This window comes from Rattus norvegicus, chromosome 19 (assembly GCF_021556685.1).
Source record: "Rattus norvegicus strain SHRSP/BbbUtx chromosome 19, alternate assembly SHRSP_T2T, whole genome shotgun sequence".
Classification (NCBI taxonomy): domain Eukaryota; kingdom Metazoa; phylum Chordata; class Mammalia; order Rodentia; family Muridae; genus Rattus; species Rattus norvegicus.
In genome coordinates this window covers 16,877,599-16,905,281 of record NC_141552.1, presented here as the reverse complement: position 1 = coordinate 16,905,281, position 27,683 = coordinate 16,877,599, and the positions used below count along the sequence as shown (strand labels likewise).

Genomic DNA, 27,683 nt, shown 5'->3' with positions numbered 1-27,683 from the left:
CTGAAAACAAAAGCATCAGGCCAGAGCACTCTTTCTCAGGATGAGTTGCTAGGTGAAGGTAAATAAACCTTACTAAGTTTAATACAGTATTACATACACTGTTGTAAGTAACTGGAGCCGAGGCTATCCCCAAAGGTTTGCCTGTCTGTGAAATCTGATACCCTAACTCAGGTGTCTTCCCTGGCCTCAGTGGGAGAAGGTGCACCAGCCCTACAAAAACTTGATGTGTCTTGGTGGATGCACACTCTGAGGGATATTCCTCTACTCTCTCAGAGGAGATGGTGTGAGGACATTGGGGAGGAACTGTGGGAAAGAAGTAACAAGAGAAAGGACAGCAATTGGGATGCAAAGTGAATTTAAGCCTGTCAGTCACTGCTCTATTGCTGTGAAGAGACACCTTAATTAAGGTAACTAATAAAAGAATCAGGGTGTGCCCATGTCTCCAGGTAGATATGTAGCAGAGGACTAGCTTATCTGGGATCACTGGGACAGGAGAACCTTGTTTCTGAGGAAGCTTCATGAACCATGATATTGGAACTTAGGCCTCTGAGGCGGGAGTGAATTGGTGGGTGGAGGAGCAATCTCATAGGGAGAGGGTGTGGGGGACAGAAGAGGGGGTCATGTAGAGGAACATGGAGTGGGAGATAAATTGGAAATGTAGATAAAATAATAAAAGAAAACTAAAAAACATCAGACTATGAGTATCATTCTAATTCAAGCCTCAAATAATAAAAACATAAATGCGAGAGTCGCCTGGTCCTGTTCATGTCATCCTGAATCTTAAAATCTTTTTTCCTCCAAATTCCGTGCCACATGAGGTGCACTGACCTGTCAGCTGCCTGCTTGGATGACAACTGCAGCAGCTTCCCTATGCACTTGCTTTGTAGGAGCACGAAATCTATTGAGCTCCCTTTTCCAAGTTGGAACTTTAATTGGTAAGAGTCTTGCCTTGAGGACACCTTCCACATCTCTACAGCACAGAGGCAGGAGGCTTATCGTTAATAACATTAATCTCCTTAACTATGTCACCCTCCTCTTCAGCACATGACTTTGCTGTGACATTAAACTTCTTAGTGATCTTTTCCACTCTAAGCTGCACATGGTTTTCATGTGTTTGCCCTGTGTGTTGTTCCTTCTCCTGCAGTCTTGAGGAACAGTGAGCAAAAGTAACCGAACCACAGACTCAAAGCCATGTTAATACTGTATTGTGTACTATTTTCACAGAGTTGCCTGAGGTGTAAATGGGACATGGAGAATTCGAACATAGTTTGAATCTTAGGCCTTTCACTGGGCAGTCCCTCATCTTCTCTAAAAATTAACCCCATTCTTCTACCATTGAGACCCACCTGCTGGTTAGCTCTTTACCCCTCTGCTGTAGTCTGTTCCATATCTCTTCCTGCCCATGTCTATTCTGAATCTCCTGCTTCAGCTTGCCTCTGCCTATGTCCCTCTCTATGCCCGGAAGTTCTGCCCACATACTTCCTGACGCAGCTCTTGGCCATCAGATATTTATTACATCCAATCGGCAGTGAGACAACACCTGATACATCTCTTAGCTTGTGTTGAGCTGGTGAGAAGGACAAACATCCACAAAATAGCAAAGCTGATGATGGGACATAGAAATGACAAGAGAAATCCTGCCAGCACTTAGCTCACTGCCAGTACAGAACTAACAATTGAAAGTTGACACACCTTAGTACAAAGGGAGGTCACCTCAGCATTTCCCCTTTTACTCCAAGAAATACCTTTAATTTAACATTAATAAGCTAGATAAAATAAGAAAACTTATGAGATGCATCAGGTAAGAATTACTGTCACAATATTCTGTCCATTCGTATTTTGCAAAATTGGAGAAGGTACTTCATTATCTAAATTATATTAGTCTAAAATTTTGTACCTAAATCATTTTCTATCACTTTTTAAGCTTTGTATCCCTTATCTATCATAACTTGCATTTATTAACCATAATAAGTCTTCTGAGACCAAATGTACTTTCATTAATTCCAAACAATTTAAGCGTTTATGTCTTTCATCCTTAAAATTTGACACATTTTTTGCGTACAAATTTTCTTTTTCTTTTTCTTTATTCAGCTTCCACACGAAGATTATTTTTGCTCTGATTTAGAGCAGGATGCAAGGGTGGAGTGCAGTCCTGAGGGGAGGGCAGATGAATGGAGTTGAGCTGCAGGATGTGAGGTTCACAGAGAATAAATAAGAAGTTAAAAAAATTAAGAAATAAGCACAGTGGGGATGAAGCTGTGAATGCTTGGCATGGGGACGTTTGGCAGTGGACTGGGCATTTTAGGGGTGGGGTGGGATTGGCGTGGGTTCTGGAGTAGTAAGGATGGTGTCTGTTCTTGTCTTTTGGGGAAATTCCTCGGTCTTCTCCCATCCCTCCTCCACCTCTACCCCCACCTCCAACCGCCATAACTGCCTCCTACCACAGCAGTGGCTCTGGGCATCGGCCTCTTTCTGCTCAATCTCTTCTATGTGCTAAGGGGTGGTACAAGCTTTTAAAAGTCCCAGGCAGTGGGCAGACCACGCACACTCTCCTGGCATCCCCATCCTCTCTCAGGACTTATGGTGCCAGAGCGGTTATCGCAGGAGTTTTGATACTGCTGTGGACTGTCCATAGAGCCCTGCTTTCTGAGCCTCCCATGTCCACCCTGTTCCTGTCCAGGTTCCTGGCTGTCACATTTCTGCACGATGGTGAACAAGTTTGTTTTTCTGATTCTCATAACAAGAAAAGGTTAAGACTAAACTATCTAATCTTCAACCCCATCCAAGATCTGAGGAGGAGAAATGTTGCCTGAATAAAAGGAAATTCAGAGCAAACAGCTCCAAACCTAAGAAATGACAGAAATTGTTGGCTACCCTGGGAGTCAGTCAGCAAATATTCCTGTGTCACTGTGGCATCCACCTTCAACTCACTGGGCCAGGAGCTCTGACAACAATCCTTTGAAGCAGGTCACTTGAAGGACTATCCTATTTTTTTTTTCCAAAAACTGGGACACAGACTTCCCCATGATCAACTTCTGCACAGTCTGGACAGCTTTCTGGCAGCAGTAGAGGTAAGTGGGTAGTATTTCACCCAATGGTTCTTTAGAGCCCATCATCTTTTTCAGAATAGATTGGGGACACTACCAGGAGTTGAGGTCTCTCCCACTGTGAAAAGCCTTTAACTATTAGGACATCTGAAATGGCAGATTCTTCAGATCTCTAAAGGATTTGAGAACCACCTTTGTATGTAATGTCTATCTCAGTGGACAAATGTGGCTTTTTTTTCCCAAGGGATTTACTTCCTACTTAACTTTAAAAACATACACAGGAAGTTAAATAAAGCTTATTTCTGTACCTAACTAAAGCAGTACCTAACATGACTGGAAGACTGATTATTTATAGTTGGAAAGTACTAGCTTGAATTCCTTAATTATCCACGGCAGTGTGCAGTAGTAATTTTATAAAATTAGAATTTTACACCACATTGTGAATAAGTTGCATATACTTATATCTTAAAAATGAATTGAATCATTTATGCAAGTACAATTTTAAATTTTATCATCATTCAAAAATCCATGCCATCCTAAAATATTTGAGACTTAGTATTGCTTTCTAGTATAAATAGAGATACAGTGATCTATGATTTTGTCATTTTAGTCCCTTCTCCTGATTTCCCACCACATTAGACAGAGAATTGAGGACAGAAAGAGAAAGGAAGAAAGACATCCCTGATTCGAATCTGCTTTACTGTTTCCTCCCTGACCATGGCCAGTAAGAACTTGCAACCAACCCCCTAACTGACAATAAACATCTACAGCCCACGGCAGACAAATAACCACCCACCCACCCTTCCTCCTGAGAATGAGGGGGTCATGTTCCTTTAAGTTGCTTCCCAATGTGTGTGGGGTGACAACATGTTTTGGGGACCTTACAACAATTGGGACATTTTCCAAATTCTGGGAGATCTTGCAGTTTCCTATGCGTCCAGACCCCGAATGTGGCAGGATTAACTGAAGTCCTGGCTACATTAACAATGAAAAATACAAACACACATTCCTACCATATGAGGAAGGTCACCGGATATCTACCCCTTGAAGTTTGCTCAAAACAATTAGTCAATTAGCTTTTTATTTATCTTCAGGTCACTTCTTAGTAAACAGGCAGAAAAGAGACAGATTGTTTGCCAAAATTATAGCAATTGCTTCTAAGCCAGTCACCAATAGAGTTCCTGCCATCCTTTGAAGTTTCATCAGAGAGGCTCTATTTTGCACAGACTCACAATACTTATGTCTCCCATGTGGCAAACTAAACTGTTAAGATCTCCTTAAATAATTCAACAGTTTTCCCAATCCAAAGTCTCCCACCCTCCTCCAAAAAATCAAGGGATTCCTCACAAACATCTCCACTCACTTCGGTACCAGTTTATATATCAGTCACATTTCTGTTACTGCAGAAAAATACTATGACCAAGAACAACTCAAGGAATACAGTTCTTCACATTGTGGTAACCAGCCCCAACTACCAAATTATTTCATTGCTAAGTCATAAATGTAAGGTGGCTACTGTTTTGAATTGTAATGTAAATATCATGTATAAAGTATGTCTCATATGTGGTTGTTCCCTGAAGGGGTTGCAACCCACAGGTTGAAAACTGCACTTGTGTGTGGTGGTGGGAGGGGTGGTTGGGAGTTTTTTGTTTTGTTTGTTTGTTTTCCTTTTTCTCAAAACCCAAATGCTGATAAGAACATAGGCCAATATCAGGCTCTTCAATTTTATTCCATTAGGCACTGTGTCTGCTCTCATGATATTAACATGCTGGTTTTCTTTTTTACTATTCCCCAAAATGAAGGTGAAATCATTAAAGGTGATGCCTCCCGCAGTGCTTTACTGTCTTATTAGTTAGCAGTGTCTGACTGCCCTGCTCAGTTGTGCTTTCATGTGAGTTCTGAGATTTTTTTTTTTCATTCCCATGAAGCTCTGTATTGGGATTATAATGGGATGGATTTAAACCAGTAGATGACTCTGGTAGAATTCGATATAATAATATAAATCATACTGATACATGAAAATGAGAGGTCTCTTCATTTTCTGGTTTCTTCAGTTTTTTTTATTTTTCCTAATGATTTCATTTTAACAAGTCTTTACTTCCTTAGATATTACAAGATTTTTATTCTGAATGGGTTTGTTTTCTTGGCTTCTTTCGTCATATTTATTGTTGGTATACAGGAGTTCTATTGATTTTACTGTGATTTTAGTGAATGTGTCCATGAGCCATAGGAGTTTGCCAGTGGTTTCGTAGTGGTCTTTATATATGGATCATATCGCCTGCAAATGAGAATGCTCTGACTGCTGTCTTTCATATTAACATGCCTTTCCATCTCTCTATTGTCATATTGTTTGGATAAGACTTCACATACTAGTTGAATTAGATGAAAAGAATGAACATCTGTGACTTATTCCTGATTTTAGTGGAAATCCATTATGATTTCCTCCAGTTAGGATGCTGTTGGCCTTGCATATCGCCTTTATAATGTTAAGGTATGTCTTCTCCATATCCCAGATTCTCCAGGACTTTTGCATTAACCACTGTGGGATTTTGCCAAAGAGATTGTCTGCCTCTACTGCAGTGATCATGTGTTTCCTGTTCTTGGTTTTCTGTGGTGGATTGTTTATTCATTTGTATGTGTTGAAACATTCTTGCACTTCTGCAGTCAAGCCAGCTTGATCACGGTACCTGACACATTTGGTAAATGTCTGAATTTTATTTTCCAGGATATTATTGAGAAATTTTTCACTTAACTGTTCCTTCCAATCTTAGTTTCTTTTCTATACTGTGAAGAGACACCATGAGCAAGGGAACTTGTAGAAGAAAGAGTTTATTTCAGCTTACAGTTTCAAGGATCATGAGTCTATGAATATTATGCTGGGGTACACGGCAGCAGGTAGGACACCATGTTTCTAGAGAACTGGCTGAGAGCTTACATCTTATGTGCAAGTCGGAGACAGAGAAAGTGTTAACTATAGATGGTGTTGAATTTGGAAACCTCAAAGCCCAATCCCATACACTCCTCCAACAAATCCGTATCTTATAATTCTTCCCGAATATTTCCACTAACCAGCAACAAACATTCATATATGTGAGTTTATGGGGGCCATTATCATTCAGATCACCATATTCCACTCCCAATTCCCCATAGGTTCTTAAACATATCATAATAAAAATACATTAGCTCAGCTTCCAAAACCCCTGTAGTCTTTCAGTCTCTACACAGTTTATCCACAGTGCTTTTCGACCCTCCAGGAAGTCCCTTAATTATTCCCCTATGAAATCAAAAGGCAAATTGCATACATCCAATGTGTAATGCCAAAAATATGTTATCATTGCAAAGGGAAATTGGGAATGTGGCGAGCCAGTTCAAGGCATTAACCCAACAGGGCACACTCCACATTCTCTACTTCTGATGCATGACAAAGGGATTAGATGGGTCCACTGCTCTGGCTTTGCTGACTGCAACATAATTCCTAAAACTATGTTGTATCGAATAGATCTGTGGTGGTTGTGTTTTCATTGTCACTCATTTCTAGGAATTTTAATTTTTCCTTATGTGTTTCTCCCTTGGCCCTTTCAGTAGTGTGTTGTTTGTGTTGCTGACCTTCCACGAGAGTGTATACTGACTGCACTTTCTATTGTGTGATACCAGTTTGATTCCTTTGTGCTTCGATAGAATGCATGACACTACTTCTGCTTTCTTATCTTTCCTGAGGGCTGTTCTGTGTCCTAATCCGTGGTCAATTTTGGAGACAGATCCACAGGCTGATAGAAAATATATGTATAGTTCAGTGTAGTTTGTTAGGTCCATTTGACTGATGATGTCACTGAATTCTGCTCCTCCTCTTTTGTTTATTTGCATGTGATCTGCCAAGTGGTCAGAATAGACTATTAAAAACAATCACAACCACTATTATAGCTAATGGGTAATTTCAGATCTATGTGATAAATATATATTTAAATTTGTGACTGCTGTGTTTAATATGTATATATTTAGATTGTAGTATCTTTTGGTAATTGCAAAGTATGAAATGAATGTCCTTACATCTTCTGGACAGGATTGGTTTGAAATCTATTCTGTCAGCTGCATAGAGAAACTGCATAGAATTGCTATAGGGACCTGTGTCTTAGGTCTGTTTCCCTAGTGTATCCTCTACATCTCTCATGATGGTGATCCTGTTTCTGGCTAAATGTATGTCTGTTTACTGGGGAATTGAGTTTAGTGACATGCAAATATCATTTAAACCTATGTATTTAATTTTGTTAATTTTTGTGGGTTTTATTGGCTTCTTTTGATTGACTGTTCTAGTTTTGTTAAATTATTTCCTGTTTCCTCTGGTATTTTATCCTTCTCTTCAAACTAAAGTATTCCTTTTATGATCCTCTATAGAGCTCCTTACTGGTTATACATATTTTGTAAATTTATTCATCATATGCCTTAATCAGCACAGTAGCTGGGCAGCTGCCTGCCCTCCATGGTATCAGATCTACTTTCCAAACAATAACGCTCAACTCTTACTGACTGTGTAGCATCTTGGCTGCTCTTTGTTGCACTTGGACAGCTCTCAGGACCAGGCTCTCCTCTCCCTTAACCATGGCTGCTGTCCTCTTCCTCTCTCCTCTCCATCACACATGTTCTTCCTTTATTTTCTGGCAGCTTCTTCCTCCTTCTTCCCTCCTCATGATCCTCTCTAGCAAAGCCCTCAAAGCTCACCTCCCCCATCTCTCTGCTGTGCAGCTGTTGGCTGTTGGCTTCTTTATAATCACAGTTAACTGGGAGCAGGGTCAGTTTTTGGAGGTTAACCAGTCTTGAGTTCTACATATTAGCATTAAAATACAAGCAGAATTAGGCCAATCCACTACAAGGATTTCTTTTGTTTTGTTTTGGTGTAAGTTTTCTTTTACCTTTTCAGTTTTTATTTTATTTTTGGCTATTTTTTTATTAATTGGTTATTTTATTTATTTACATTTCAACTGTTGTCCTGCTTTCCACACTCCCCTCATCATATCTTACATCACATTTCTGCTCAGCTTTGCCTATATGACAGTGTTCCCCCACCTACACATATCCATTCCCACCTCACAACTCCAGCATCTACTTTTGGTGGGCAACAGGCCTCAGCGTAGTCAATGGCCTCCCGCCACATGGGTGCCACTTAAATCAGTCCTCTTCTACACAGTTCCCTAGAACCATAGACCCTGTATATACTTTGGCTGGCAGTTTATTCCCTAGGAGCTGGGGGATTGGTGACAGAGGGTCTGGTTAGATATTAAAGACCAATAGTTGCTGCTTTCTCTTCTTTTTCTGGTTATGGGTGAAATGGTGATTGTGTGCTTCATTTTTTGAAATTATTGAGAGATGATTTATTTCTTGGGTTTTTTTGGGTATAGTTTAGCTCATTGTCTTGGAGTTTCCCTACTACAATCCTCTGTTGTGCTTTCTTAGAGAAAAATATTGTTTAAATTTGGTTTTGTCATGAAATATTTTGGTTTCTCCATTTATGGTGATTGAGAATTATGCTGGGTATAGGATCCTTGGTCCGCATTACACCTGCCCAAGATTTTCTGGCTTTTGGAGTCTCTGTTGAGAAGTCTGGTGTAATTCAGATAGGTCTGAACTTATTTGTTACTGGTTATTTATACCTTACCCCTTCTAATGATCTTTCTTTGATCTGTGCATTCAGTGTTTTAATTATTATGTTAATGGAGGAATTGTTTCTGGTATGATTAAATTGGCATTCTGTAGGCTTGTTGTACCTTCATGGCCTTTTCTTCCTTTACCTTATGGATGTTTTCTGCTATGATTTACTGAATATGCTTACTGGACCTGTGAACAGGAAATCTAAATTCTCTTCTATTCTATTATCCTTAGGTTTGGACTTTTAATTCTGTCCTGAAATTCATGGATGTTTTGTATTCAATAAACCATACATGGTTATCTGAGATGGGTATTTTGTGATTTGTGGGGTGATCTCCTTGACCCCAACTCTTACATTTAGTACCACGTTTTATAATGAAACAAGGTCAAGAATGGTGACCTCTTGCCATAAACTATATGAAAAAGGCAGGTGAATTAATGTGTGTCAAGTATCAGTAGATTCCTGGGTGGTTTTTGCTCCGGGTTGGCCATATGCAACAGTTTCAAAAGCCCAAGTTTGATGTTCCTTGGGATTCCCAAGATGATGCACTCAGACCTGACAGACAACATCCAGAATCCTCCTCAAAGAAATTGATTTATAAAATGGAGGGAACGTTACTAAGTCATGTTACAAAATATTTGATCACACTGTGATCTCCAAGAATGTATTATTTACTGAAAAACTAGTGTGTGGTATAGCAGGGCCATGGCACAGACATTTAAAGCAAGAGTTGTTTATTCATGTAAACATGGACTTAATTACGGTATGGCTCACCTACCACACACATTTATGGCAAAGGTAAAAAGTGCACTTAGGTCCAGCAGATCAAGACACAACGTGAAAGGAAATCTAGATAACTAAACCAATGGAAAGTTTTTGAGTTAAAGGATTTTTAAGAAAGTGTTCAGAGGGAACAGGACTGCTCTTCTTCTGGGAGGTCAGTGAATCAGGAAAGACAGTTGGGAGCTTTACTTGACTTCAGCATCTGACTCCTGAAACTTCATTGGTAAAATTAATGTCTGGAATTTTGGATTGTAAAACAACAGGTTGGCCCTGCAGCTTTGGGCAAGGCCCATGGACAGAGAGATCGCACCCGATGGGAACAATCTTAAAAGCCATCTGATTCTGGTAAGTCACCTGAGAGGTCCTCAAGGAGAGAGGAATGAATGGGTAGCACCATAACAGAAGGCTTTAGGATCTCGGATAGTGCTACTCTAGATGCCTTGGAAATAGAAGCAGAAAATGTAAAGCTGAATGACTTCACAGGAATTAGCTCATTTCTGATTATGATTTTTTCATATTGGTATTTTATATTTATTCTTTTTTTTAAAATTTAAATCAAGAGCCTTAGGTTGTAAGGTGAGGCGGTCTTAGAATCAGAAAATGCTTAGAACACTTGTATGGCGCCCCACAACTAACACTATCTGGCTAGAAATTCTACTTTTAATTTCGTCACCATCGACAGCTTCCATTTAACCAGCAGGGTCCATGCCAGGCAGACACTGAGCAGGTTGTATGTTCTGTTAATCTCCACAACAACCCAATTCAGCAGAAACACCACCATTTTACAGGTGAAGAAACCACAGCTCAAAGCAAATGAGTATCAGGGTCCCCTCAGTCTCACTGTCTGTCACTTAGACCCACATCCTTCTCTGTACAGGGAAGCCATGGGCCTGATGTGGGCTGTGCAAGCTGACTCTGCTGAGATGATCAATGCTATTCTTGAGCCTGGGAGAATTTAAGACAAGGTGACCCACAGACTCCTGGGATAGATTCTGCCTCTGGGTTCTAGGGTGTGACACGGTATCCCTTGTCGTGGGTCTCTACTCAGCTGAGGAGTCTGCTCCCATGTGTCAGCTTCTATGGCAGTGGTTCTCAACAGTCCTACTGCTGCAACCCTTTAATACAGCTCTTCATACTGTGATGATCCCCTCCATAAAATTATTTCATTGCTACTTCATAAATAATATTGCTACTCTTATGAGTCATAATGTACAAGGTATCTGATATGCAATCTCTGTGAAGCAGTTGCCACACACAGGTTGAGAAATATTGCTCTATAAACTTTTTTTTTTTTTAATGAAAGGCTTTCACCTCAGAAGTACCTGGAGCAGTTGTAAGAGCCCTGAAATACTGACAAGTTTTGGCAGGCCCAAGACTGCTTGCCTTAATGACAACAGAGATTCCTGGCTAAAGGCACAATCTGAAATCACTGTCCCCAGGTCATTTCTTGCCTAAGTTTTCCCTCATTACAATGTCTGTCTGCTTGGACATGTCTGTCCAGGAAGCCAGTCCATGTAGTCTCTGATACAGACAGAATGCTAAAGGCAAGAATGCTTTCCCTCTGTTGGCCCACAGTCATTTCTATAGAAGTAAGTTCAAATCCCCTGTGGATAAATGTGTGTCTCTCACATGGTGTGTGAGACTTGAAATGTCAACCGTTTGAGTTGACAAAAAACAAATTTCACTTCAGATTTACAGCTGACTAAAAATTATTTTTGGGAGAATGCAGAGGGTGGCCAGGCCTGCAGAGTCAGATCCCCTCCCTGCCTGGGATGATCCCACCCTCAGTAGACTTCAGCTTCACCTATAAGGTGTAATCAGAAAAATCTGACCTTAAGATTCTGAAGTCCACAATATGCACAACCCCAAAAGTTGGTAAACCGCCTATATGGGGGTTTTCTCCAGTTTAAACTATTCTGGCTTCTTTTCTCTCTTGTGCTGCAATCTGTTCTCTCAGGTCTGTTGGTCCAGGAAGGACCTGGGTTCAAGTCAAGGCCTCGTGGGTGGGGAGGAAGAGGTTCTGTTGTGTGAATGAGTATGGATTAAGAATGTAGCCCCACCAACAGATTGGGAAAAGATCTTTACCAATTCTACAACCGATAGAGGGCTTATATCCAAAATATACAAAGAACTCAAGAAGTTAGACCGCAGGGAGTAAAATAACCCTATTAAAAAATGGAGTTCAGAGGCAAACAAAGAATTCACAGCTGAGGAATGCCGAATGGCTAAGAAACACCGAAAGAAATGTTCAACATCTTTAGTCATAAGGGAAATGCAAATCAAAACAACCCTGAGATTTCACCTCACAGCAGTGAGAATGGCTAAGATCAAAAACTCAGGTGACAGCAAATGCTGGCCAGGATGTGGAGAAAGAGGAACACTCCTCCATTGTTGGTGGGAGGCAGACTGGTACAACCATTCTGGAAATCAGTTGGAGGTTTCTCAGAAAATTGGACATTGAACTACCTGAGGACCGAGCTATACCTCTCTTGGGCATACACCCAAAAGATGCCCCAACATATAACAAAGACAAATGCTCCACTATGTTCATAGCAGCCTTATTTGTAATAGCCAGAAGCTGGAAAGAACCCAACAGAGGAATGGATACAGAAAATGTGGTACATCTATACAATGGAATATTACTCAGCTGTCAAAAACAATGACTTTATGAAATTCATAGGCAAATAGATGGAACTGGAAAATATCATCCAGAGTGAGCTAACCCAATCACAGAAAAACACACATGGTATGCACTCATTGATAAGTGGCTATTAGCCCAAATGCTTGAATTACCCTAGATGCACAGAACACATGAAAATCAAGAAGGATGACCAAAAAGTGAATGCTTCACTCCTTCTTTAAAGAGGAACAAGAATACCCTTGGCAGGGAAGAGAGAGGCAAGATTAAAACAGACACAGAAGGAACACCCACTCAGAGCCTGCCCCACATGTGGCACATACATATACAGCCACCCAATTAGACAAGATGGATGAAGCAAAGAAGTGTAGGCCGACAGGAACCGGATGTAGATTGCTCCTGAGAGACACAGCCAGAATACAGCAAATACAGAGGCGAATGCCAACAGCAAATCACTGAACTGAGAACGGGATCCCCGTTGAAGGAATCAGAGAAAGAACTGGAAGAGCTTGAAGGGGCCCGAGACCCCATGTGAACAACAATGCCAAGCAACCAGAGCTTCCAGGGACTAAGCCACTACCCAAAGAGTGTACATGGACTGACCCTGGACTCTGACCTCATAGGTAGCAATGAATATCCTAGTAAGGGCACAGTGGAAGGGGAAGCCCTTGGTCCTGCCAAGACTGAACCCCCAGTGAACGTGATTGTTGGGGGGAGGGTGATAATGGAGGGAGGATGGGGAGGGGAACAGCCATATAGAAGAGGGGGGGTTAGGAGGATGTTGGCCCGGAAACCGGGAAAGAGAATACAATCAAATGTAAATAAGAAATACTCAAGTTAATAAAGAAAAAAAAAAAAGAATGTAGCCCCACTCTGACTGGCCAACTAAGCTCCAGAAAATCTTCCCCAATCACAAAACTGGGCCATGTGGGAGCCTAAACTGTTTAAAGGGGAGAGCTGAGTGCTTTCTCCTGGAAGAAATACTTGGGGGTTGACTGTCACTTGTGAACCTTCTGTGTTAAGTCACTTCTCAGAAGGGAAGCTTTCCTCTAACTCTTCCATGGGACCCACCCAGCACTGGGGCCTGAGGATCCTATGGTGTTGCAGCTCTGAGCTGGGAGGGGTAGCTCTCACCCTGGCATGGAGAAGCCTGTTTTCACAGCTGATCTGGATCTGAGGAACAGGGGCTTTTAAAGAAGCATGTGAGAGTATCTCCTGCAGGAGAGCCCAGTCTGCAGGGAAAGTCACACAGGACAGCGAAAAGTGACTCGCAACAAACGCAGGGAATGGGAACCAGGGAGGGCACTGGATGGATGGTCGGAGAGTTTGAGAAAGCATGCATCTCCCTGAAAGACTTCCCACAACCATAAGTCCCACCACTGTCCCCTTCTCACAGGGGAGGCTCAGCAAAGCCTGCCACCTGCTGGGATCCCTGCAAACTAAAACCGGAGTGGAGAACTGAGGAAAGCACTTTGGTGGAGGGGGAGACACAAGTCTCCAGGGCCAGGTCAGCCTTCTGTCCCTTTGGTTCTCCTCACTTCACAGAGGTGCCTATTGAAAGGTGAGGCAAGCCGGGATCTCAACAGTCTTTGGCCAAAGAAGTGAGAGACAACAGGGCAGAGCAAGGCAAAGCAGAGCCAGGCAGAGCAAAGTCAACAAATAGGCCTTGTGCATGTGGGACTGGTGGCAGCAGTGCTTGCCCTTGCTCTCCTGGTGGTGCAGAACACCTGCCTGGATGTGGGGAAACTCACAGTGGCTTGTCCTCCAGCTGCAACTGCCAGTGCTTGGGGAGGGGGAAGTTGAAGATGCTCCCATGATCCTCCGATTTCCGGCCCATTTTGTCCATGTTCAAGGCTGTGGTCAGCCCCGCCAGAAGCCCCGAGGACAGGTAGAGCAAGGACAACTGGCCAGCAACCACCATGGGCATCTGCGGTGGGACCCAGGCTAAGTAGCCACAGAGGCGCACCAGGCAGCCAGGCACCAGCCCCAAGCCTGTGCATACTGAGGCCAATGACACTCCACTAGTCCCTCCCACCATGCACATCCCACCCCTGGCAGGCAAGATCTCTCTGTCCAGGGCTTCCCCCAGACCTCCAACTACCAACAGCTCAATGAGCCCTTACTTAATTCTTGTTAACCATAATGGCTTGTCATAAAAGGACATTGGGAAAGTCAATGATGAGATGAAAGCCTTAAAAGAAAACTAGAGAGACTTACGGAAATGAAGAAGAAAGCTCTCTTCCCAGTAGGAGCCTGGCAGTCCCAAGCTCAGGGCACCTCATGTCCAGTCTTGAACCCAGCATGCATTGTTGTGGAGAACCTGCCTGCTTAAGGACCTGGCTTCCAACTCATTCTCCTGAGATGATGACTTTAATTCTTTTAATTTTTACTGGTTATTTTCTTCATTTCCATTTCATGTGTTATCCCCTTTTCCAGTTTCCTTTCTCCATGAAGCAGAGTCCAGCTCACAAGCCTGAGCAGCTGCAGCCATAGTGCACCATGGGGGATCCTGGGGCAGACTGTTTCATCACCAAGATCCTGTGGGCCCACAGGGGCTGCATGACCTTAAAGGAACTGCAGAGTAGGATCAGGCTCCAGAGGCAGAGCTCTATGAGCTGCTGGGCAAGACTGCTTATTCCTATTGGAGACTGGAGATCAGGCAGGGATCACACTGTAGGTGGCGGCTACTACTGAAGCCTGTGACTTCAATCTGAAGTGCATCCAGGGACCATGCTACAGATTGCCCAAGCCTCTGCAAGCTCAAACTTCTGGGACAGAGTCATTATGCAAAATCCCAGAGAAACCTCTGCAAATATCCACACCAAGTTTTTAGGAACAGAGCATCCAGGTCCTGAAGAATCATGAGCTTTCTGGGCTTAACCAAGAGGAGCCGGCCTTCTTCCTGGTACAGGGGGATGCTTTTCTCCTGCAAAAGTTACTACAAAGGAGACAGCCACAAACAGATCTGCTTGAAGCCACAGTCATGCAAGAGAGTCCAAGTCTGTGAGCACTTCACCCAGGCCAACTGCCGTTACCTCAACTGTCTCAGGTCTCATGACCTGATGGACAGGAAGGTGCTGACCTCCGTGACTGAGCACGGGCTGAGTTCTGATGGGGTCCAGAACATCCAGGACATCTGCAACAACAAACACATTAGGAGGAGACCCACTGGCATGAGAGCTCCCCATGAACATCATAGCAGCAGGGCACAAAGAGACAGAAGCAAAAGCAGAGACTAATTCCTTCCAAACAGCCTAGGATTTCTCTCCCATGTCTCATTTTGGCATCTGGTTCACCTTGTCCAGATGTCACCAGCTGTAAGGATTCCCTGGAGGACGTGTCCACAGCTGTCACTCAGGAGGTCAAGAACCTGGGGACCCAGGACTCTGCACAGCTTTCCTTGGTCTCATCTAAGGCTGCTGGTGTCTGAGGACCCAGTCACATGAGAGCAAGCCAGGGGTTTTCTGAGAATGGAGATCTGGATGCTTCTTTTCTAGAAATCCTACTGATTCTTTGTAAGCTCCTGCCTCCTCTGCTGGCTTTCTTCTTGCTGCAGCAAAAAGAGATGAGTCCATGTCCATGAGAACAGGCATGCCTTCTGGACACCGCATGGAGGTCAAGGGAAAGAATGAGGCTCCAGACATCGATTACATCCCATTTTAAATGGTTCTATTGATGGGGTGACAATGGAAGAAGCAACAGACTCAGGAATTCTAGGTAAAAGGAGAAACTCAGGGAAGGAGTTTGGCAATGTTCCTTCTCTTTCAATTCAGTGGAATAATTGAAGCACTATTGTTATTGGGTCTTCATTAAAAGTCTGGTAGAAAGGATGCATTAAAGCCATGTGGCCCTGATTATTATTATTTTTAATTTTTGGAGTGGCAGCCTTTAATGACTGTATCTATTTCCTTATGGGAATTATTCATTACCTTCCCAGATCTGTATTTAACTTGGTATTTGTTATCTGTTAGAAAAATCACCAGTATCAAATAGATTTTTCACTTTTCTGTAGTAAAGGCCTCTGAAGTAAGCCCTAATGATTGTTGAATTCACTCAGTGTCCTTTGTTATATCCCCCTTTTCATTTCTGATTTGGTACTTTAGATATAGGCTCTGTGGTTTGTCTGTCTTGTGGATCTTCTCAAAAAAAAAAAAAAAAAAAAGCCAGCTCTTGCTTTGCTTGGCTCTTTGTATCATTCTCTTTGTTTGTAATTGATTGATTTTAGTTCTGAGTTTATTTCCTGCCACCAAATCCTACCAGACTCTCTATGGGATGAGGCTTTGCCTCACCTTGGTAACAGCAGCATGTGATACATGAAGCTTTTGCTGCTCTCTGTAGTGGGGTGACGTCACAATTTCACTGAAAACCATGCACAGCCTCGTTTTAGACTGTATTAAAGTAGCCCACGATTTCAGTGCTCCCTGCAAGGTGCCACGAGACAGTAGTAACATGAGTCTGCCTGCACCTCGACAGTTTTCACTAGGGACTTCTGAGTGATTTTATGAAAATTTATAGTGAGTTCATGGATGAACATGCACAAACACAAACGCACACACACACTTTACTGACATGGTGCACATTCTTTCCACACAAAGAAGAAAGTGAGTATTAATGAAAACACACCAATAAAGGAATCGATGGACGGGGTTGTGGGGAAGCTCGGGCTTAGAGTTATTTAAAGGCCCTGTGCAGGCTCTCCTTCTGTTGGAGGCTAAACTTCAAGTGCAATGGGGTTCTTTATTTTCTTTCTGTATAGCACACAGAGCTAGGGTGGAAACTAGGTTTTGAGCATATTTGGCAAGTACTAGAACACTTAATTAATTCCTAGGGCTGGAACCCTATTAATGTTCTACAGAATTACAGGGCAGGCTGGATGAAGACTCTCAGCTGACAATGTGGACATCTCAAGACAGGCACTGGACAATGGCTGACAGACTTGTATGAAGACTGGAAATGTTTTGCTATCTCAGAGGAAAAGAAGGCCCCTCCGACTACACTGTACACTAAGGACAGTTTATTCAGGTAAGGGATGACATGAACTATTGTCTCATGTCACAGATGTGAGCACAAAATATCCTAGGTATTGTATGCCAATGGTAGCATTAACAGAACAAATCACACAGTGTTGTGAAGATATAGAATATGACTATATGTAGCAAGAACCAGGCCTCTTCTAGTTTCTAAGATAATACCTGAGAACCTCAAATATAGTAATAATGTGATAATGTCGTATAAGTCTAGTTACAACTAGTTTCTATTGTGACACAGATGACTCTTTTTGTGTCATGTTCAGCTTATAATGAATGACTAGACGTAAGCATGAGAATAACCAAATACTACATTGCTTCTCTAGCTGCTGAGCTTTTAAAAGCCCTGGGGTGACAGCAAGCTTTTGTGGACATCTGGATTATTCCTTCTGTACTTTAACTCTCTACGTCAACCCCACTCTGAGTAAGTCAGTTCCATTCCATAAGTTGGAAATCAGTCAACTGGAAAAAAAAAATACTTTCTCAATACAAACACAGATTGGCCATGGAAAAAGGGCAGCTTGAACTGTCCCGCCTAGGTCCTGGGCTTGCACAGGCCTGCTCTCCAAAAGAAACGTGTGTTCACAGCTGCAGGCTGCATTCACTATGGATGTTCTTGAGGTTCCTCCCTAAACTGCTTAGATTAAGATAATTTTGTTGCCATCTATCAAAAGAATTCATTATGCCAAACTGGCCTTTCTTCTGAAACTTCTGTTCTGTGGGCAGGGCAAAATCTCCAGCAACCCTCACAGCAATGTGGGCTGCCAATCTGGGACTCAGAATTATACCAGTGCAAACCAAGAACAGGGCAACTGGAAGAGACCTCATTGGGTTGTAGGAACCTTCTGTTCTGAGTCACTTCTCAGAAGGGGCACTTTGCTCTAACTCCTCCATGAGACCCAACCAGTACTGGGGCTGGAGGATCCTTAGGTGTGGCAGCTCTGAGCTGGGAGGGGGAGCTGGCACACTGACATGAAGAAGCCTGTTTTCACAACTGATCTGGATCTGAGGAACAGGTGCTTTTAAAGAAGCATGTGAGAGTACCTCCTGCAGGAGAGCTCACTCTGCAGGGAAAGTCACACAGGACAGTGAAAAGTGGCTTCCCAACTTCCACAGGTCCTGTGACCCCAGGGAGGGCACCAGATGGTCCAAGAGTTTGAGAAAAGCCTGCATTTGCCTGAAAGACTTCCCTCAACCATAAGTCCCACCACTGTCCCAGACTCACACCTGAGGATCAGCAAAGCCTGCCACCTGCTGGGGTCCCCACAAACTGAACACAGAATGGAGAACTGCAGGAAAGCACTTCGGCGGAGGGGGGAGACACAAGTCTCTGGGGCCAGGCCTGGGGTCTGTCCCTTAGGCTCTCCTCACCTCCATTAGCTCCTAGTGCAGAGCGCTGCAAGCCGGGATCTCAAAAGTCTTGGGCTGAAGAAGGGGGAGAAGGTAGCAGCAGTGGCGGTGGGGTCGACAGGGGAGTCGAAGACCGAATGGTAGCAACGCAAGCAGCGGCAGGGAGGGCGGAGGCCAGGGAGGGGGGCGAAGGAGAGGACGGTTGTGGGGGGATCGGGGCGGGGGCAGGGTAGGGGCGAGGGCAGGGTGGGGGCGGGGGTTGGGACGGGTCTGAGTCGAGGGCTGTGGTGGGACTGGGAGGGGGGGATGGGTCTGAGGCGATGTCGAGTGAGGGTGTGAGGCGGGGGAGTGGGCAGGGGCAAGAGCAGGGGCGGGGGCAGGAGCAGGGGCAAGCAGAGCAAAACCCAGCCCTGTCAGCTGGCAAATACCCTCTGGGGCGGGACAGACTCGCCCTGCAGCTCTATTGATGGGGTGACAATGGAAGAAGCAACAGACTCAGGAATTCTAGGTAAAAAGAGCAACTCAGAGAAGGGGTTTGACAATGTTCCTTCTCTTTCAAATCAGAGGAATAATTGAAGCACTATTGTTATTAGGTCGTCATTAAACGTCTGGTAGAAAGGCTGCATTAAAGCCTAGTGGCCCTCATATATATTTTTTAATTTTTGTAGTGGCATCGTTTAAATACTATCTATTTTCTTATGAGAATAATCTTATGAGTTAAATCCCACATTTGGATTTAACTTGGTATTTGTTATCTGTGTAGAAAAATTACCAATATCAAATAGATTTTTCACTTTTCTGTAGTAAAGGACTCTGAAGAAGCCCTAATGATTGTTGAATTCACTCACATGTCTATTGTTTCATCCCCCTTTTCATTTCTGATTTGATAATTTAGGTATTGACACTGTGGTGTGTACTTAGTTTCAGAAAGGGGTTGTTTCTCTTATGGATCTCCTCAAAAAACAGCTCTTGCTTCCTATGACTCTTTGTATTATCCTCTTCGTTTGTAATTGAATGATTTTAGTACTAAGTTTATTTCCTGCCATCAAATCATACCAGACTCTCTGTAGGATAAGGCTTTGCCTCATCTTGGTAACAGCAGCATGTGATAAATGAAGCTTTTGCTGCTCTCTCTAGTGGTGATGACGTCACAATCTCTGTGTAAACCATCCACAGCCTGTTTTTAGGCTGTATTATAGTAGACCACCATTTCAGTGTTACCTGCCAGGTGCCGTGGGACACTAGTAACACACGTCTGCATGCACCTCGACAGTTTTCATTACAGTCTTCTAAGTCATTTTATGAAAATTGATAGTGAGTTCATGGATGAACATACACAAACACCTGCACAGAAACACAAACAAACACAAACTCTCTCTCTCTCTCTCTCTCTCTCTCTCTCTCTCTCTCTCTCTCTCACACACACACACACACACACACACACACACACACACACACACACACTTTACTGACATGGTACACATTCTTTGCACACCAAAAATAAAGTGAGCAGTAATGAAAATACACCAATAATGGAGTCGATGGAGGGAGTTATGCAGAAGCTGGGACTTAGAGTTACTTAAAGGCCCTATGCAGGCTCTCCTTTTGTTGGAGGAGAAATTTCAAGTGCAATGTGGTTCTGTATTTTCTTTCTCTAAAGCACACAGGCTATGGTGGAATGTAGGGCTTTGAGCATGTTTGGAAAGTACAATCACACTGAATTAAATCCTAGGGCTGGAACCCTATTAATCTTCTACACAATTACAGAGCAGGCTGGATGAATACCCCCAGGAGACAATGGGGACATCTCAAGACAGGCACTGGACAATGGCTGTCAGACTTGACTGAAGACTGGAAATATTTTGAAAATTCAGAGAGAAAAAAAAGGCCCCTCTGTCTACACCATACTCTAAGGACAGTTTATGCAGGTTAGGCATGGCATGAACTATTGTCTCATGTCACAGATGTCAGCACAAAGTATCCAAAATATTGTATGCCAATGGTAGCATCAACAGAACAAAGCACACAGTGTCATGAAGACATAAATTATGAGTTTGTGTAGCAAGACCCAGGCCTCTTCCAGTAACTGAGAACCTCAAATACAGTGGTGATGTGATAGTGTGGGGGTGAATCTAGTTACAACTAGCTTCTATTGTGACACAGATGACTCTTTTTGTGTCATGGTCAGCTTATAATGAATGTCTAGACCCAAGCATAAGAATAACCAAATACTACCTTGCTTCTCTAGCTGCTGAGCTTTTAAAAGCCCTGGGGTGACAGCAAGCTTTTGTGGACATTCTGGATTGGTCCTTTTGTACTTTAACTCTCTGAGTCACCTCCACTCTCAGTAATTTAGTTCAATTCCATAAATTGGAAATCAGTCACCTGGAAAAAATACATTCTCAATATGATCCCAGATTGGCCATGGAAAAAGGGTAGCTTGAACTGTCCCACCTAGGTTCTGGGCCTGCACAGGCCTGCTCTCCAACAGAAACATGTGTTCACAGCTGCAGGCTGCATTCACTATGGGTGTCCTTGAGGTTCTTCCCTAAACTGCTTAGATTAAAATAATTTTCATGCTAACAATCAAAACAATCATTATGCCAATCTGCCCAACAGGAAGCTAATTTCTATTCTGTATTTTGTCAGATGTGCAGAATACATATGGTCATCATTGATAATAGGTGAAAGATCTGCTCTAGTATGGACACTAAGTGGTGCTGGAGGATGATCCTGACCCACAATGAGGCGTGGGGACACCAGAGCCCTGTAGGGATGGCTGGCAAGCTAACACATTGAGCATGCACAGCTCAGTAAATTTCCTGTGAATACACATCTCCTGAGATCTCTCTATTTAATTGGAGGTGATCCTGTCCACCTAATACAGTACATGATGTGGAAGGACAAAAGCACCTGCAGGAGCTGTAGTGATGACTCACAGGATAGATCATCTGCTGCTCTCTCAGAAGAACCACATGGACCCTAACAATTGGGTAAAGCATGTCAGTGATTACTTCATAAAGTGTGTGTCGGAGAAACAGCCACATTATCCACACAAAAGACACTGTCACACTGGGTACCCCTTGGTGACTTTGAATTCACTTATTAGCCCAGGATCCATGGAACATGCAGAGTTCTGTAGCTGTCAGTTCTAAGTCCACAGGAGGGGACAGAACCCTTGAGTAAGAATGATGGTCTTAAGAGTCAAGAGATAGAATTCAATTTTTATTCATAAGGAATTCATTTTTACAACAAAACAGGATTAAAACAAATAAATTAAAATATTTAAAAATATTTGAAAAGATAAAAACAGTAACAAGAACATATACATATGAAACTACAAAAAGAATATTTCAATTAAAATCATAACAAAAATATTTCTAAACAGCACATTCTTAAAGAACATTTAGAAGCACAGATGTATTGCTGTTTCTCCTCTTGCACACATAATGAAAGGAGGTCCCCCAAGTTGTCTCTCAAGTGCTGTTTTCTGAGAAGAAAGTAAGACCTCAATCAGTCAGGCTGGCTTAGTGTTATATAAATTTAGGGTCTCTAAGCAATGACAAATTAACTCTGAGGAAGAATACTCATCCAAAAAATTTGTTACCATTCAGGATGTTTGTCATCAGGGACTCCTGAGAAAGCAACTTATTCTTCAGGAAGCTCTCTTACTGGGGTGTGTCCAATTCCAGCTCTCTTGCACTTTCTGAGACCTGGGAGAGGAAGGCAGTTTTTCAGACACTGATTTGGTGGTGAAATGCAAGGCAGCTGTCAGAAGGCTGCCTTCTACCACCTCAGTTCTATTGGACAGTCAACATGGACCTTTTAACTGATATCATTGTTGCTAACTCTTTGGGAAGGGCAAAATCTCCAGAGAGCCTCAAAGTAATGTGGGCTGCCAATATGGGACCCAGACTTATACCAGTGCAAACCAAGAACAGGGCAATGGAAGGAACTTCATTGTGTTGCAGGAAGAAAGTAGATGTCCATATGTCACCAAGGTTAAAACTAATGACAAGTTCTAATTTGACATTTGCACTTTGTTCTTATCCCGCAAAGGTGCTTCCTACACAAGAAGTCACATGACCACAGAGTGTCATTTGTCAAAGAACCAAGAACTTGTTCAAACACTACAGAGCATCCAATCTATCACGTGGATATGCAATAATGAGGTATGTTATTAATCTGTCACCATTTCTCTACTGCAGCTTCAAAAAGAGCAGACAAATATACTTGCAAAATAATTCAGTTTCTGAAAAGTGGTTGGCTTCCCAGAATACTTATGCATAGGCAGAGCAATGAACAATTCCATTACATGAGGTGGTTGGGTGGTTGTGAGTGTAAATTAGAAAGGTGGTAGGAGAGAGCAAAGATGTATCAAATTGGCAAACTTTTTCAGATATTTTTAAGCTAACACAGCTGCTCAACCCTACCAGATGATGCTGTGTCTGGACGTTGCTGGTCTTTATCTTTCTTGTTGAAGTCAACCAAATATTTCTGGTTCAGTGCACAATCAAGATGTACCTCCTTGCTCTCCTGCTTCAGTGGGAACAACTTCTTCCTACATGTGTTCTCCATCAGGAGCTGGCTGAGCAGGTTTCTGGAAATACAGTCTGCATAGTAAGATCATGCTGCTTCTTTCTCCCTTTCCCACTCCCGAGTGCCACTAACTCCACCAGGACCCAGATACCCATGAAGACTTAATAGAATTCATTTCGATACATATAAGGCTGCTGCACAAACCACAAAGAGTAAATTCCGGGAAGAATAAATTATTTGTTTGGCCTGAGCACCAATTAGTGTCCACATCTCTCAAAAAGAACATGGATCTACAACTATCCATGAAAGCCCAATGCATGGGGGCAACATCAATTAGTAGTGGGCCAACACCCTCAAAGGAGGTCAGTAGAACCAAGAGAAGGTCATTCTAACCATGTGGTCCACACACTGAGTTTTGTAAAACCTAGTATGACACCATAGGTCCAGGTCAGCCTAATAACCTTCTGCTGACTTCAATCAGTGCTGTTAGATCTAGAGCCTTCTGAAGATGCCTAGACAATCCTGGGATGAGGAACAGTCTTTTATGGAACTGAAAACTGAGTCCTAATGACCCTGGCACACTGATGTGTAAACAGCACAAGAGATAGAACCAGAGCTGAAGACCGTCCAATCCAGAACAAAGAAAGTCAGAAATGGCCATTCCACAGGTGATAGCCTTTCTGACCAGGACTTACCTAGAGAAGGTAATCTCCTTCTTCAGCTTATGGTTGTTCTCATGGATCTCAGTGTTCTCCATCTCTAAGTTGTGCAGAATTGACATGACCGCCTTCTCCATTCTCTCCAGGTCTTCATAATATGGATTTGGCCTGAAGTGTGGCGTGGCCCCAAATGATAGAATCCAATGAACATCGGCATTTAGGAATATATGAACTCAGGGTGGGTCCTGTACTACCCCAGCCCTGGAAGGACACCTTCTGAATTCTACATATTGGATATTCTTCAGCTTCAGAAACGTGTTTTTCTGCGTCCAGGACACCAGAAGCTCAGCATCCAGATGGAGGCTTCCCTGGCTCCCTTTGTTCAATCAAGAGGAAATCTGCAGTCAAGCCAGTTAAGCTATCAAGAGCCTAGGCCACACCTCTCCATGCTCCCCGACCCCAACACACCCAGAAACCGGTGATTTCTTTTCTCCTGTCCCGATAACAGACCTTATATCAACACAAAATTATAATCTGCACAAGGAATACAAATAAACAGACAATCGTGGCCACATAGGCAAAGAACTGTGCTGTTGACAGTGAGCTCCCAGAACAAAGCATTCACATCACCATGAATGTGTTACAGGTAAATACTCAGGCCAAGACATAGACCCCTAGATTCCAAGTGTGGAGGGAAATATAAACATATAAAAGTTGTCCATATGCATTTGGATGTATGCACATACAGACCCACAGACTGAGAAATACCCACAAAAAAGAGAAATGTAAAAACAGAGTCAGAGAAAGAGAAAGAGAAATATGGAAACAGAGAGTACTGTGAAATCCAGGAGAAATGCATCCACCATTGCTGTCTCAGAGTGCAAGACACACAGACAATAACAAACAGGCCTGAGCCTGAGACCTTCTAGTCAAGCATTGAGATGAACAGTTTGGTACCAGGCCCCTCAGGCTGCTGAGTGGATCTTCCAGCACTCAGTCCCCTGCCTAGCAAGTACAGAGACTCACCATAAACTCACTGCAATTACAATCTTGCAAAGCCACCAGCTGTCCAGGGCTTTGAAAATGCACACTGGGAACTCACTCTCCCTGACTTTATCCCCGAATTCTTCATTCAGACCACAAGATCTGCTTTTCAATAAATGGAAGCAGATGAGTCCATTTTCCATCTCGCTCCTCAGGAAGGGTCAAGGTTCTGAATCTCCTCTATATGGGAGGTGAGGTTTAGCACAGGGTGGTTAGGGAGGCACAGCTTTCTAGAACCCAAAACCTTAATAGGATAAGATGAAGGTGACCTTGCAGACCCAGGAATGAAACAAGAGCATTTGGAGCGATTCATACCTGTTCTTCATGGATCTCTCTGTCAGAAACCTCAGGCGATCTCTCAGGTCATTTCTCTCCTCGGTAATGAGCTGCAGCTCTTTAATCAGCCTCTCCTTTTCCTTCTTGGCCTGATTCTCGCTTAGTTCAGTGCCAGGGGATGATGTTTCTCTCCCAGCGTCTGTAGGTAGAAGAACACAAGTGAACCTGCATGGGGAGAATGCATAGTGTACATAGACCACAGTTAGGCCTAAACAGGAGAACAAGCCGGGAACCCAGTGTCACTGCTAGGCGATTGGTCTATGCTTAAGAGGCCTCCTCAGTGGATCTCAGTTCTCCCACTACTCTATAGAGACCAAGAGATGTAAGCATCCAGGTGTTCCCTATTCCGGACATCAGGTGCTTACATGGACCACGGAGATGGCTTCTCCAGGATTATCATCAGCTGAACAGGGTACAGCTTGGTTTCAGGACCCTCAACACTGTGGGTTCGAACTCAGATGATAAATTCACCATCCACAAGACTTGAGTGATTGGAGACACTCAGACGTCCTGCTCTGATACTCTAGGCCAACAACTTTGGATTAAAAACACATTTCCATGGAGGACATGGTCAACAGACTTATCAGTTCCCCTATTTGAAATACCAAATGCCTGAGAAGTTCCAATAGGTTACAGGATTAATCTTGGTCCACATGTTCCAAATACTTTTGGTATTTTAGAAACATGGATTTAAAACGCATTTCCAGGGAGGATATGTTCAACAGACTTATCAGTGTCCCTATGTGAAATACCAAATGCCCCAGAAGTGTGAATAGGTTACAGGATGAATCTTGGTCTACACGTTCCAAATAGTTTTGGTATTGAAAAAAAAAATTTGTAACATACAACCTCTAATATATAAAGCAAACGATGACCCTGCCAGTTAGAAGAAATCAGAGAAGGTCTAAGAACATAAGGTTATTGCCTGGAGCACAATCTCTCCCTGTTACTACTGTCAGATCCACTGTATTTAAAGAAGCAATGAGAGTGAAATACATTGCTGCCCTGTCTAAACTCAGAAAAGGTGGACCCTCCATGAATACTGATGGTGTTATTATACAATGTAACATAACAAATGCACTGAAAAGTAAAGACCAGAAGTTCACAGTATAATAGCTTTGGCCTTACCATATCCTCCCAGTGGGGATGGGGAAACTAAAGTTCTGAAATCCTTGACTTTAAGGAATTGTGATATTCATGGAAATTCAATTCCTTTTCAGATGCTCCAGTTGTGGCCCATTGCTAGAAAGGTCAGCTTAAGCCTGCAGCCCCCTGGTAGGAAGCTCAAAATACACTGCCCAGAACTTACTCCACATTCCCCAGAAGTGCTGTCTTTGTCCATCATTACTTTGAGAGGAAAGGCTAGACTCCTTCACTCTAGTCTCTCCAGAATCGACATTCCCCCTCCCAAAATGCTTGCGAAGACGGGAAAACATGTCTTAGCTTGTAACTGCCAGACTCAGACTGAGAGAAACTAGGGCACTGGTTGTCACTACAACACTGGTGACATCACAGAGGATGCCAGAACTCTCTAGGAGACAATAGAATGTCCAAGAAGGGACAGCAGATGTCATGGGGAGCAGACTTTGCCCCCCTGCTAATGTTCTCCCTGTACTGAGCATAAGCAGAGGTGCCCTTTCCAGGAGACTTTCCTGGGGCAGAGCCACTGACCATCTCCTGCTTCCAAAGCCAAATTTTCCTCAAGGCTTGATTATAAAAACCTTAGTAATTCCTATGCATCTAAATGAATGTTTCCTTCCATATCTTGCCCCAAAATGTCTCATCCTAACTCAAATTGTCCTCATTCACCAATGTTAGCCATTAAACCTTCCTGAGATTTCACACCAGATTGAATATGCAGTCAAAAGTTCTCCTGTCTCATTATGTACGGGTGCTTTAAATCACATCAAGAAATAGTCTGCATGGTAGTTTACAACATGGGTGTGTATTAGGGGAACACTCATGAAGTCATGTGCTTAGCAATCGACAATTGCCAGAAAATTCCTTAGGAGAAAGAGTTGAAGTCTTTATGGTGCTAGGAAAGGTGTGGAGACCAGTTGGCAGAGGAAAGTGCAATATTGGGAGCACGAGTGAAGGGAACCTCATGCTGCTTGTGGGGTTCTCTTCTCTTTACCAATGTTGCCAAAGGAGCACTGCTCACAGGCCTGAGTAAGATACATCATGTGCTTTTATCAGAAAAATAAAATAGTCAAGAGATATAGGGGATGCACATAAACGGCTAAATGGTGCTTATCCATTAAGTGGATAGAGCAAGGTCCCAGCACCTGTACACTGGGAAATGTCCACCCCACCAAACACAAAACCACCTATCATAGTAAATAATGAATAATTTATAGAATGCACACATTAACACTGATAGATCACTTCCGTAGTTCAAATTTTGGGGGCAAATTCATATAGCAACTTATATAGCAAAAAACAAGAAAGAAAGAGGAGAGAAAAAGTCAAAACAAAAAGCTCAAGCTTCTCTCTCATATGAAGATTGCAGGAAGTGTTATCTGGTGGTCAGTTCTGATTAGGCCATTTTAGATAGAACAGTGCATAGTGACCCTTAATGTGATGGGCCCTATATAAAGATTTTTGCAATATTGGAATTTT

The 27,683-nt window shown here is 42.9% G+C and overlaps 1 protein-coding gene, 1 long non-coding RNA gene and 1 pseudogene across 4 annotated transcripts; 2 read left to right on the top strand and 1 right to left on the bottom strand.

Annotated features, from left to right (window-relative positions):
* Positions 1-2,413: 2,413 nt before the first annotated feature.
* On the top strand, positions 2,414-24,483 carry LOC147998902 (uncharacterized). 3 transcript variants are annotated; one of them, XR_015643854.1, is made up of 8 exons: positions 2,423-3,071; positions 9,735-9,816; positions 17,019-17,131; positions 17,463-17,560; positions 22,546-22,658; positions 22,923-23,106; positions 23,507-23,729; positions 23,831-24,256. It is a non-coding gene; the product is annotated as an uncharacterized LOC147998902 (long non-coding RNA). The 3 variants fall into 3 exon arrangements; XR_015643853.1 differs by lacking the exons at positions 22,923-23,106; positions 23,507-23,729 and having other exon boundaries at positions 23,831-24,483; XR_015643852.1 differs by lacking the exons at positions 17,463-17,560; positions 22,923-23,106; positions 23,507-23,729 and having other exon boundaries at positions 2,414-3,071; positions 23,831-24,266.
* Positions 14,609-15,772, top strand: LOC134483180 (zinc finger CCCH-type antiviral protein 1-like; annotated as a pseudogene).
* LOC147998901 (disks large homolog 5-like) lies at positions 21,699-26,566 on the bottom strand. Its single transcript, XM_087595809.1, has 6 exons — positions 26,374-26,566; positions 25,044-25,203; positions 23,721-23,852; positions 22,920-23,086; positions 22,094-22,199; positions 21,699-21,976 (listed from the first exon to the last, which is right to left on the bottom strand). Exons 1-5 carry the CDS (start codon positions 26,498-26,500, stop codon positions 22,135-22,137), a joined length of 651 nt encoding a protein of 216 aa, XP_087451935.1. The 5' UTR covers positions 26,501-26,566; the 3' UTR covers positions 21,699-21,976; positions 22,094-22,134.
* Positions 26,567-27,683: the final 1,117 nt, after the last annotated feature.

Coding starts and splice junctions, on each gene's coding strand:
- LOC147998901 (XM_087595809.1), bottom strand. CDS start 26,500: ATGTTTTCCCGTCTTCGCAAGCATTTTGGGAGGGGGAATGTCGATTCT. Junction 25,204..26,373: donor GCACTTCTGGGGAATGTGGA/GTAAGTTCTGGG, acceptor TTCTACCTACAG/ACGCTGGGAGAGAAACATCA. Junction 22,200..22,919: donor TCCAGACACAGCATCATCTG/GTAGGGTTGAGC, acceptor TTCCTCTCCCAG/GTCTCAGAAAGTGCAAGAGA.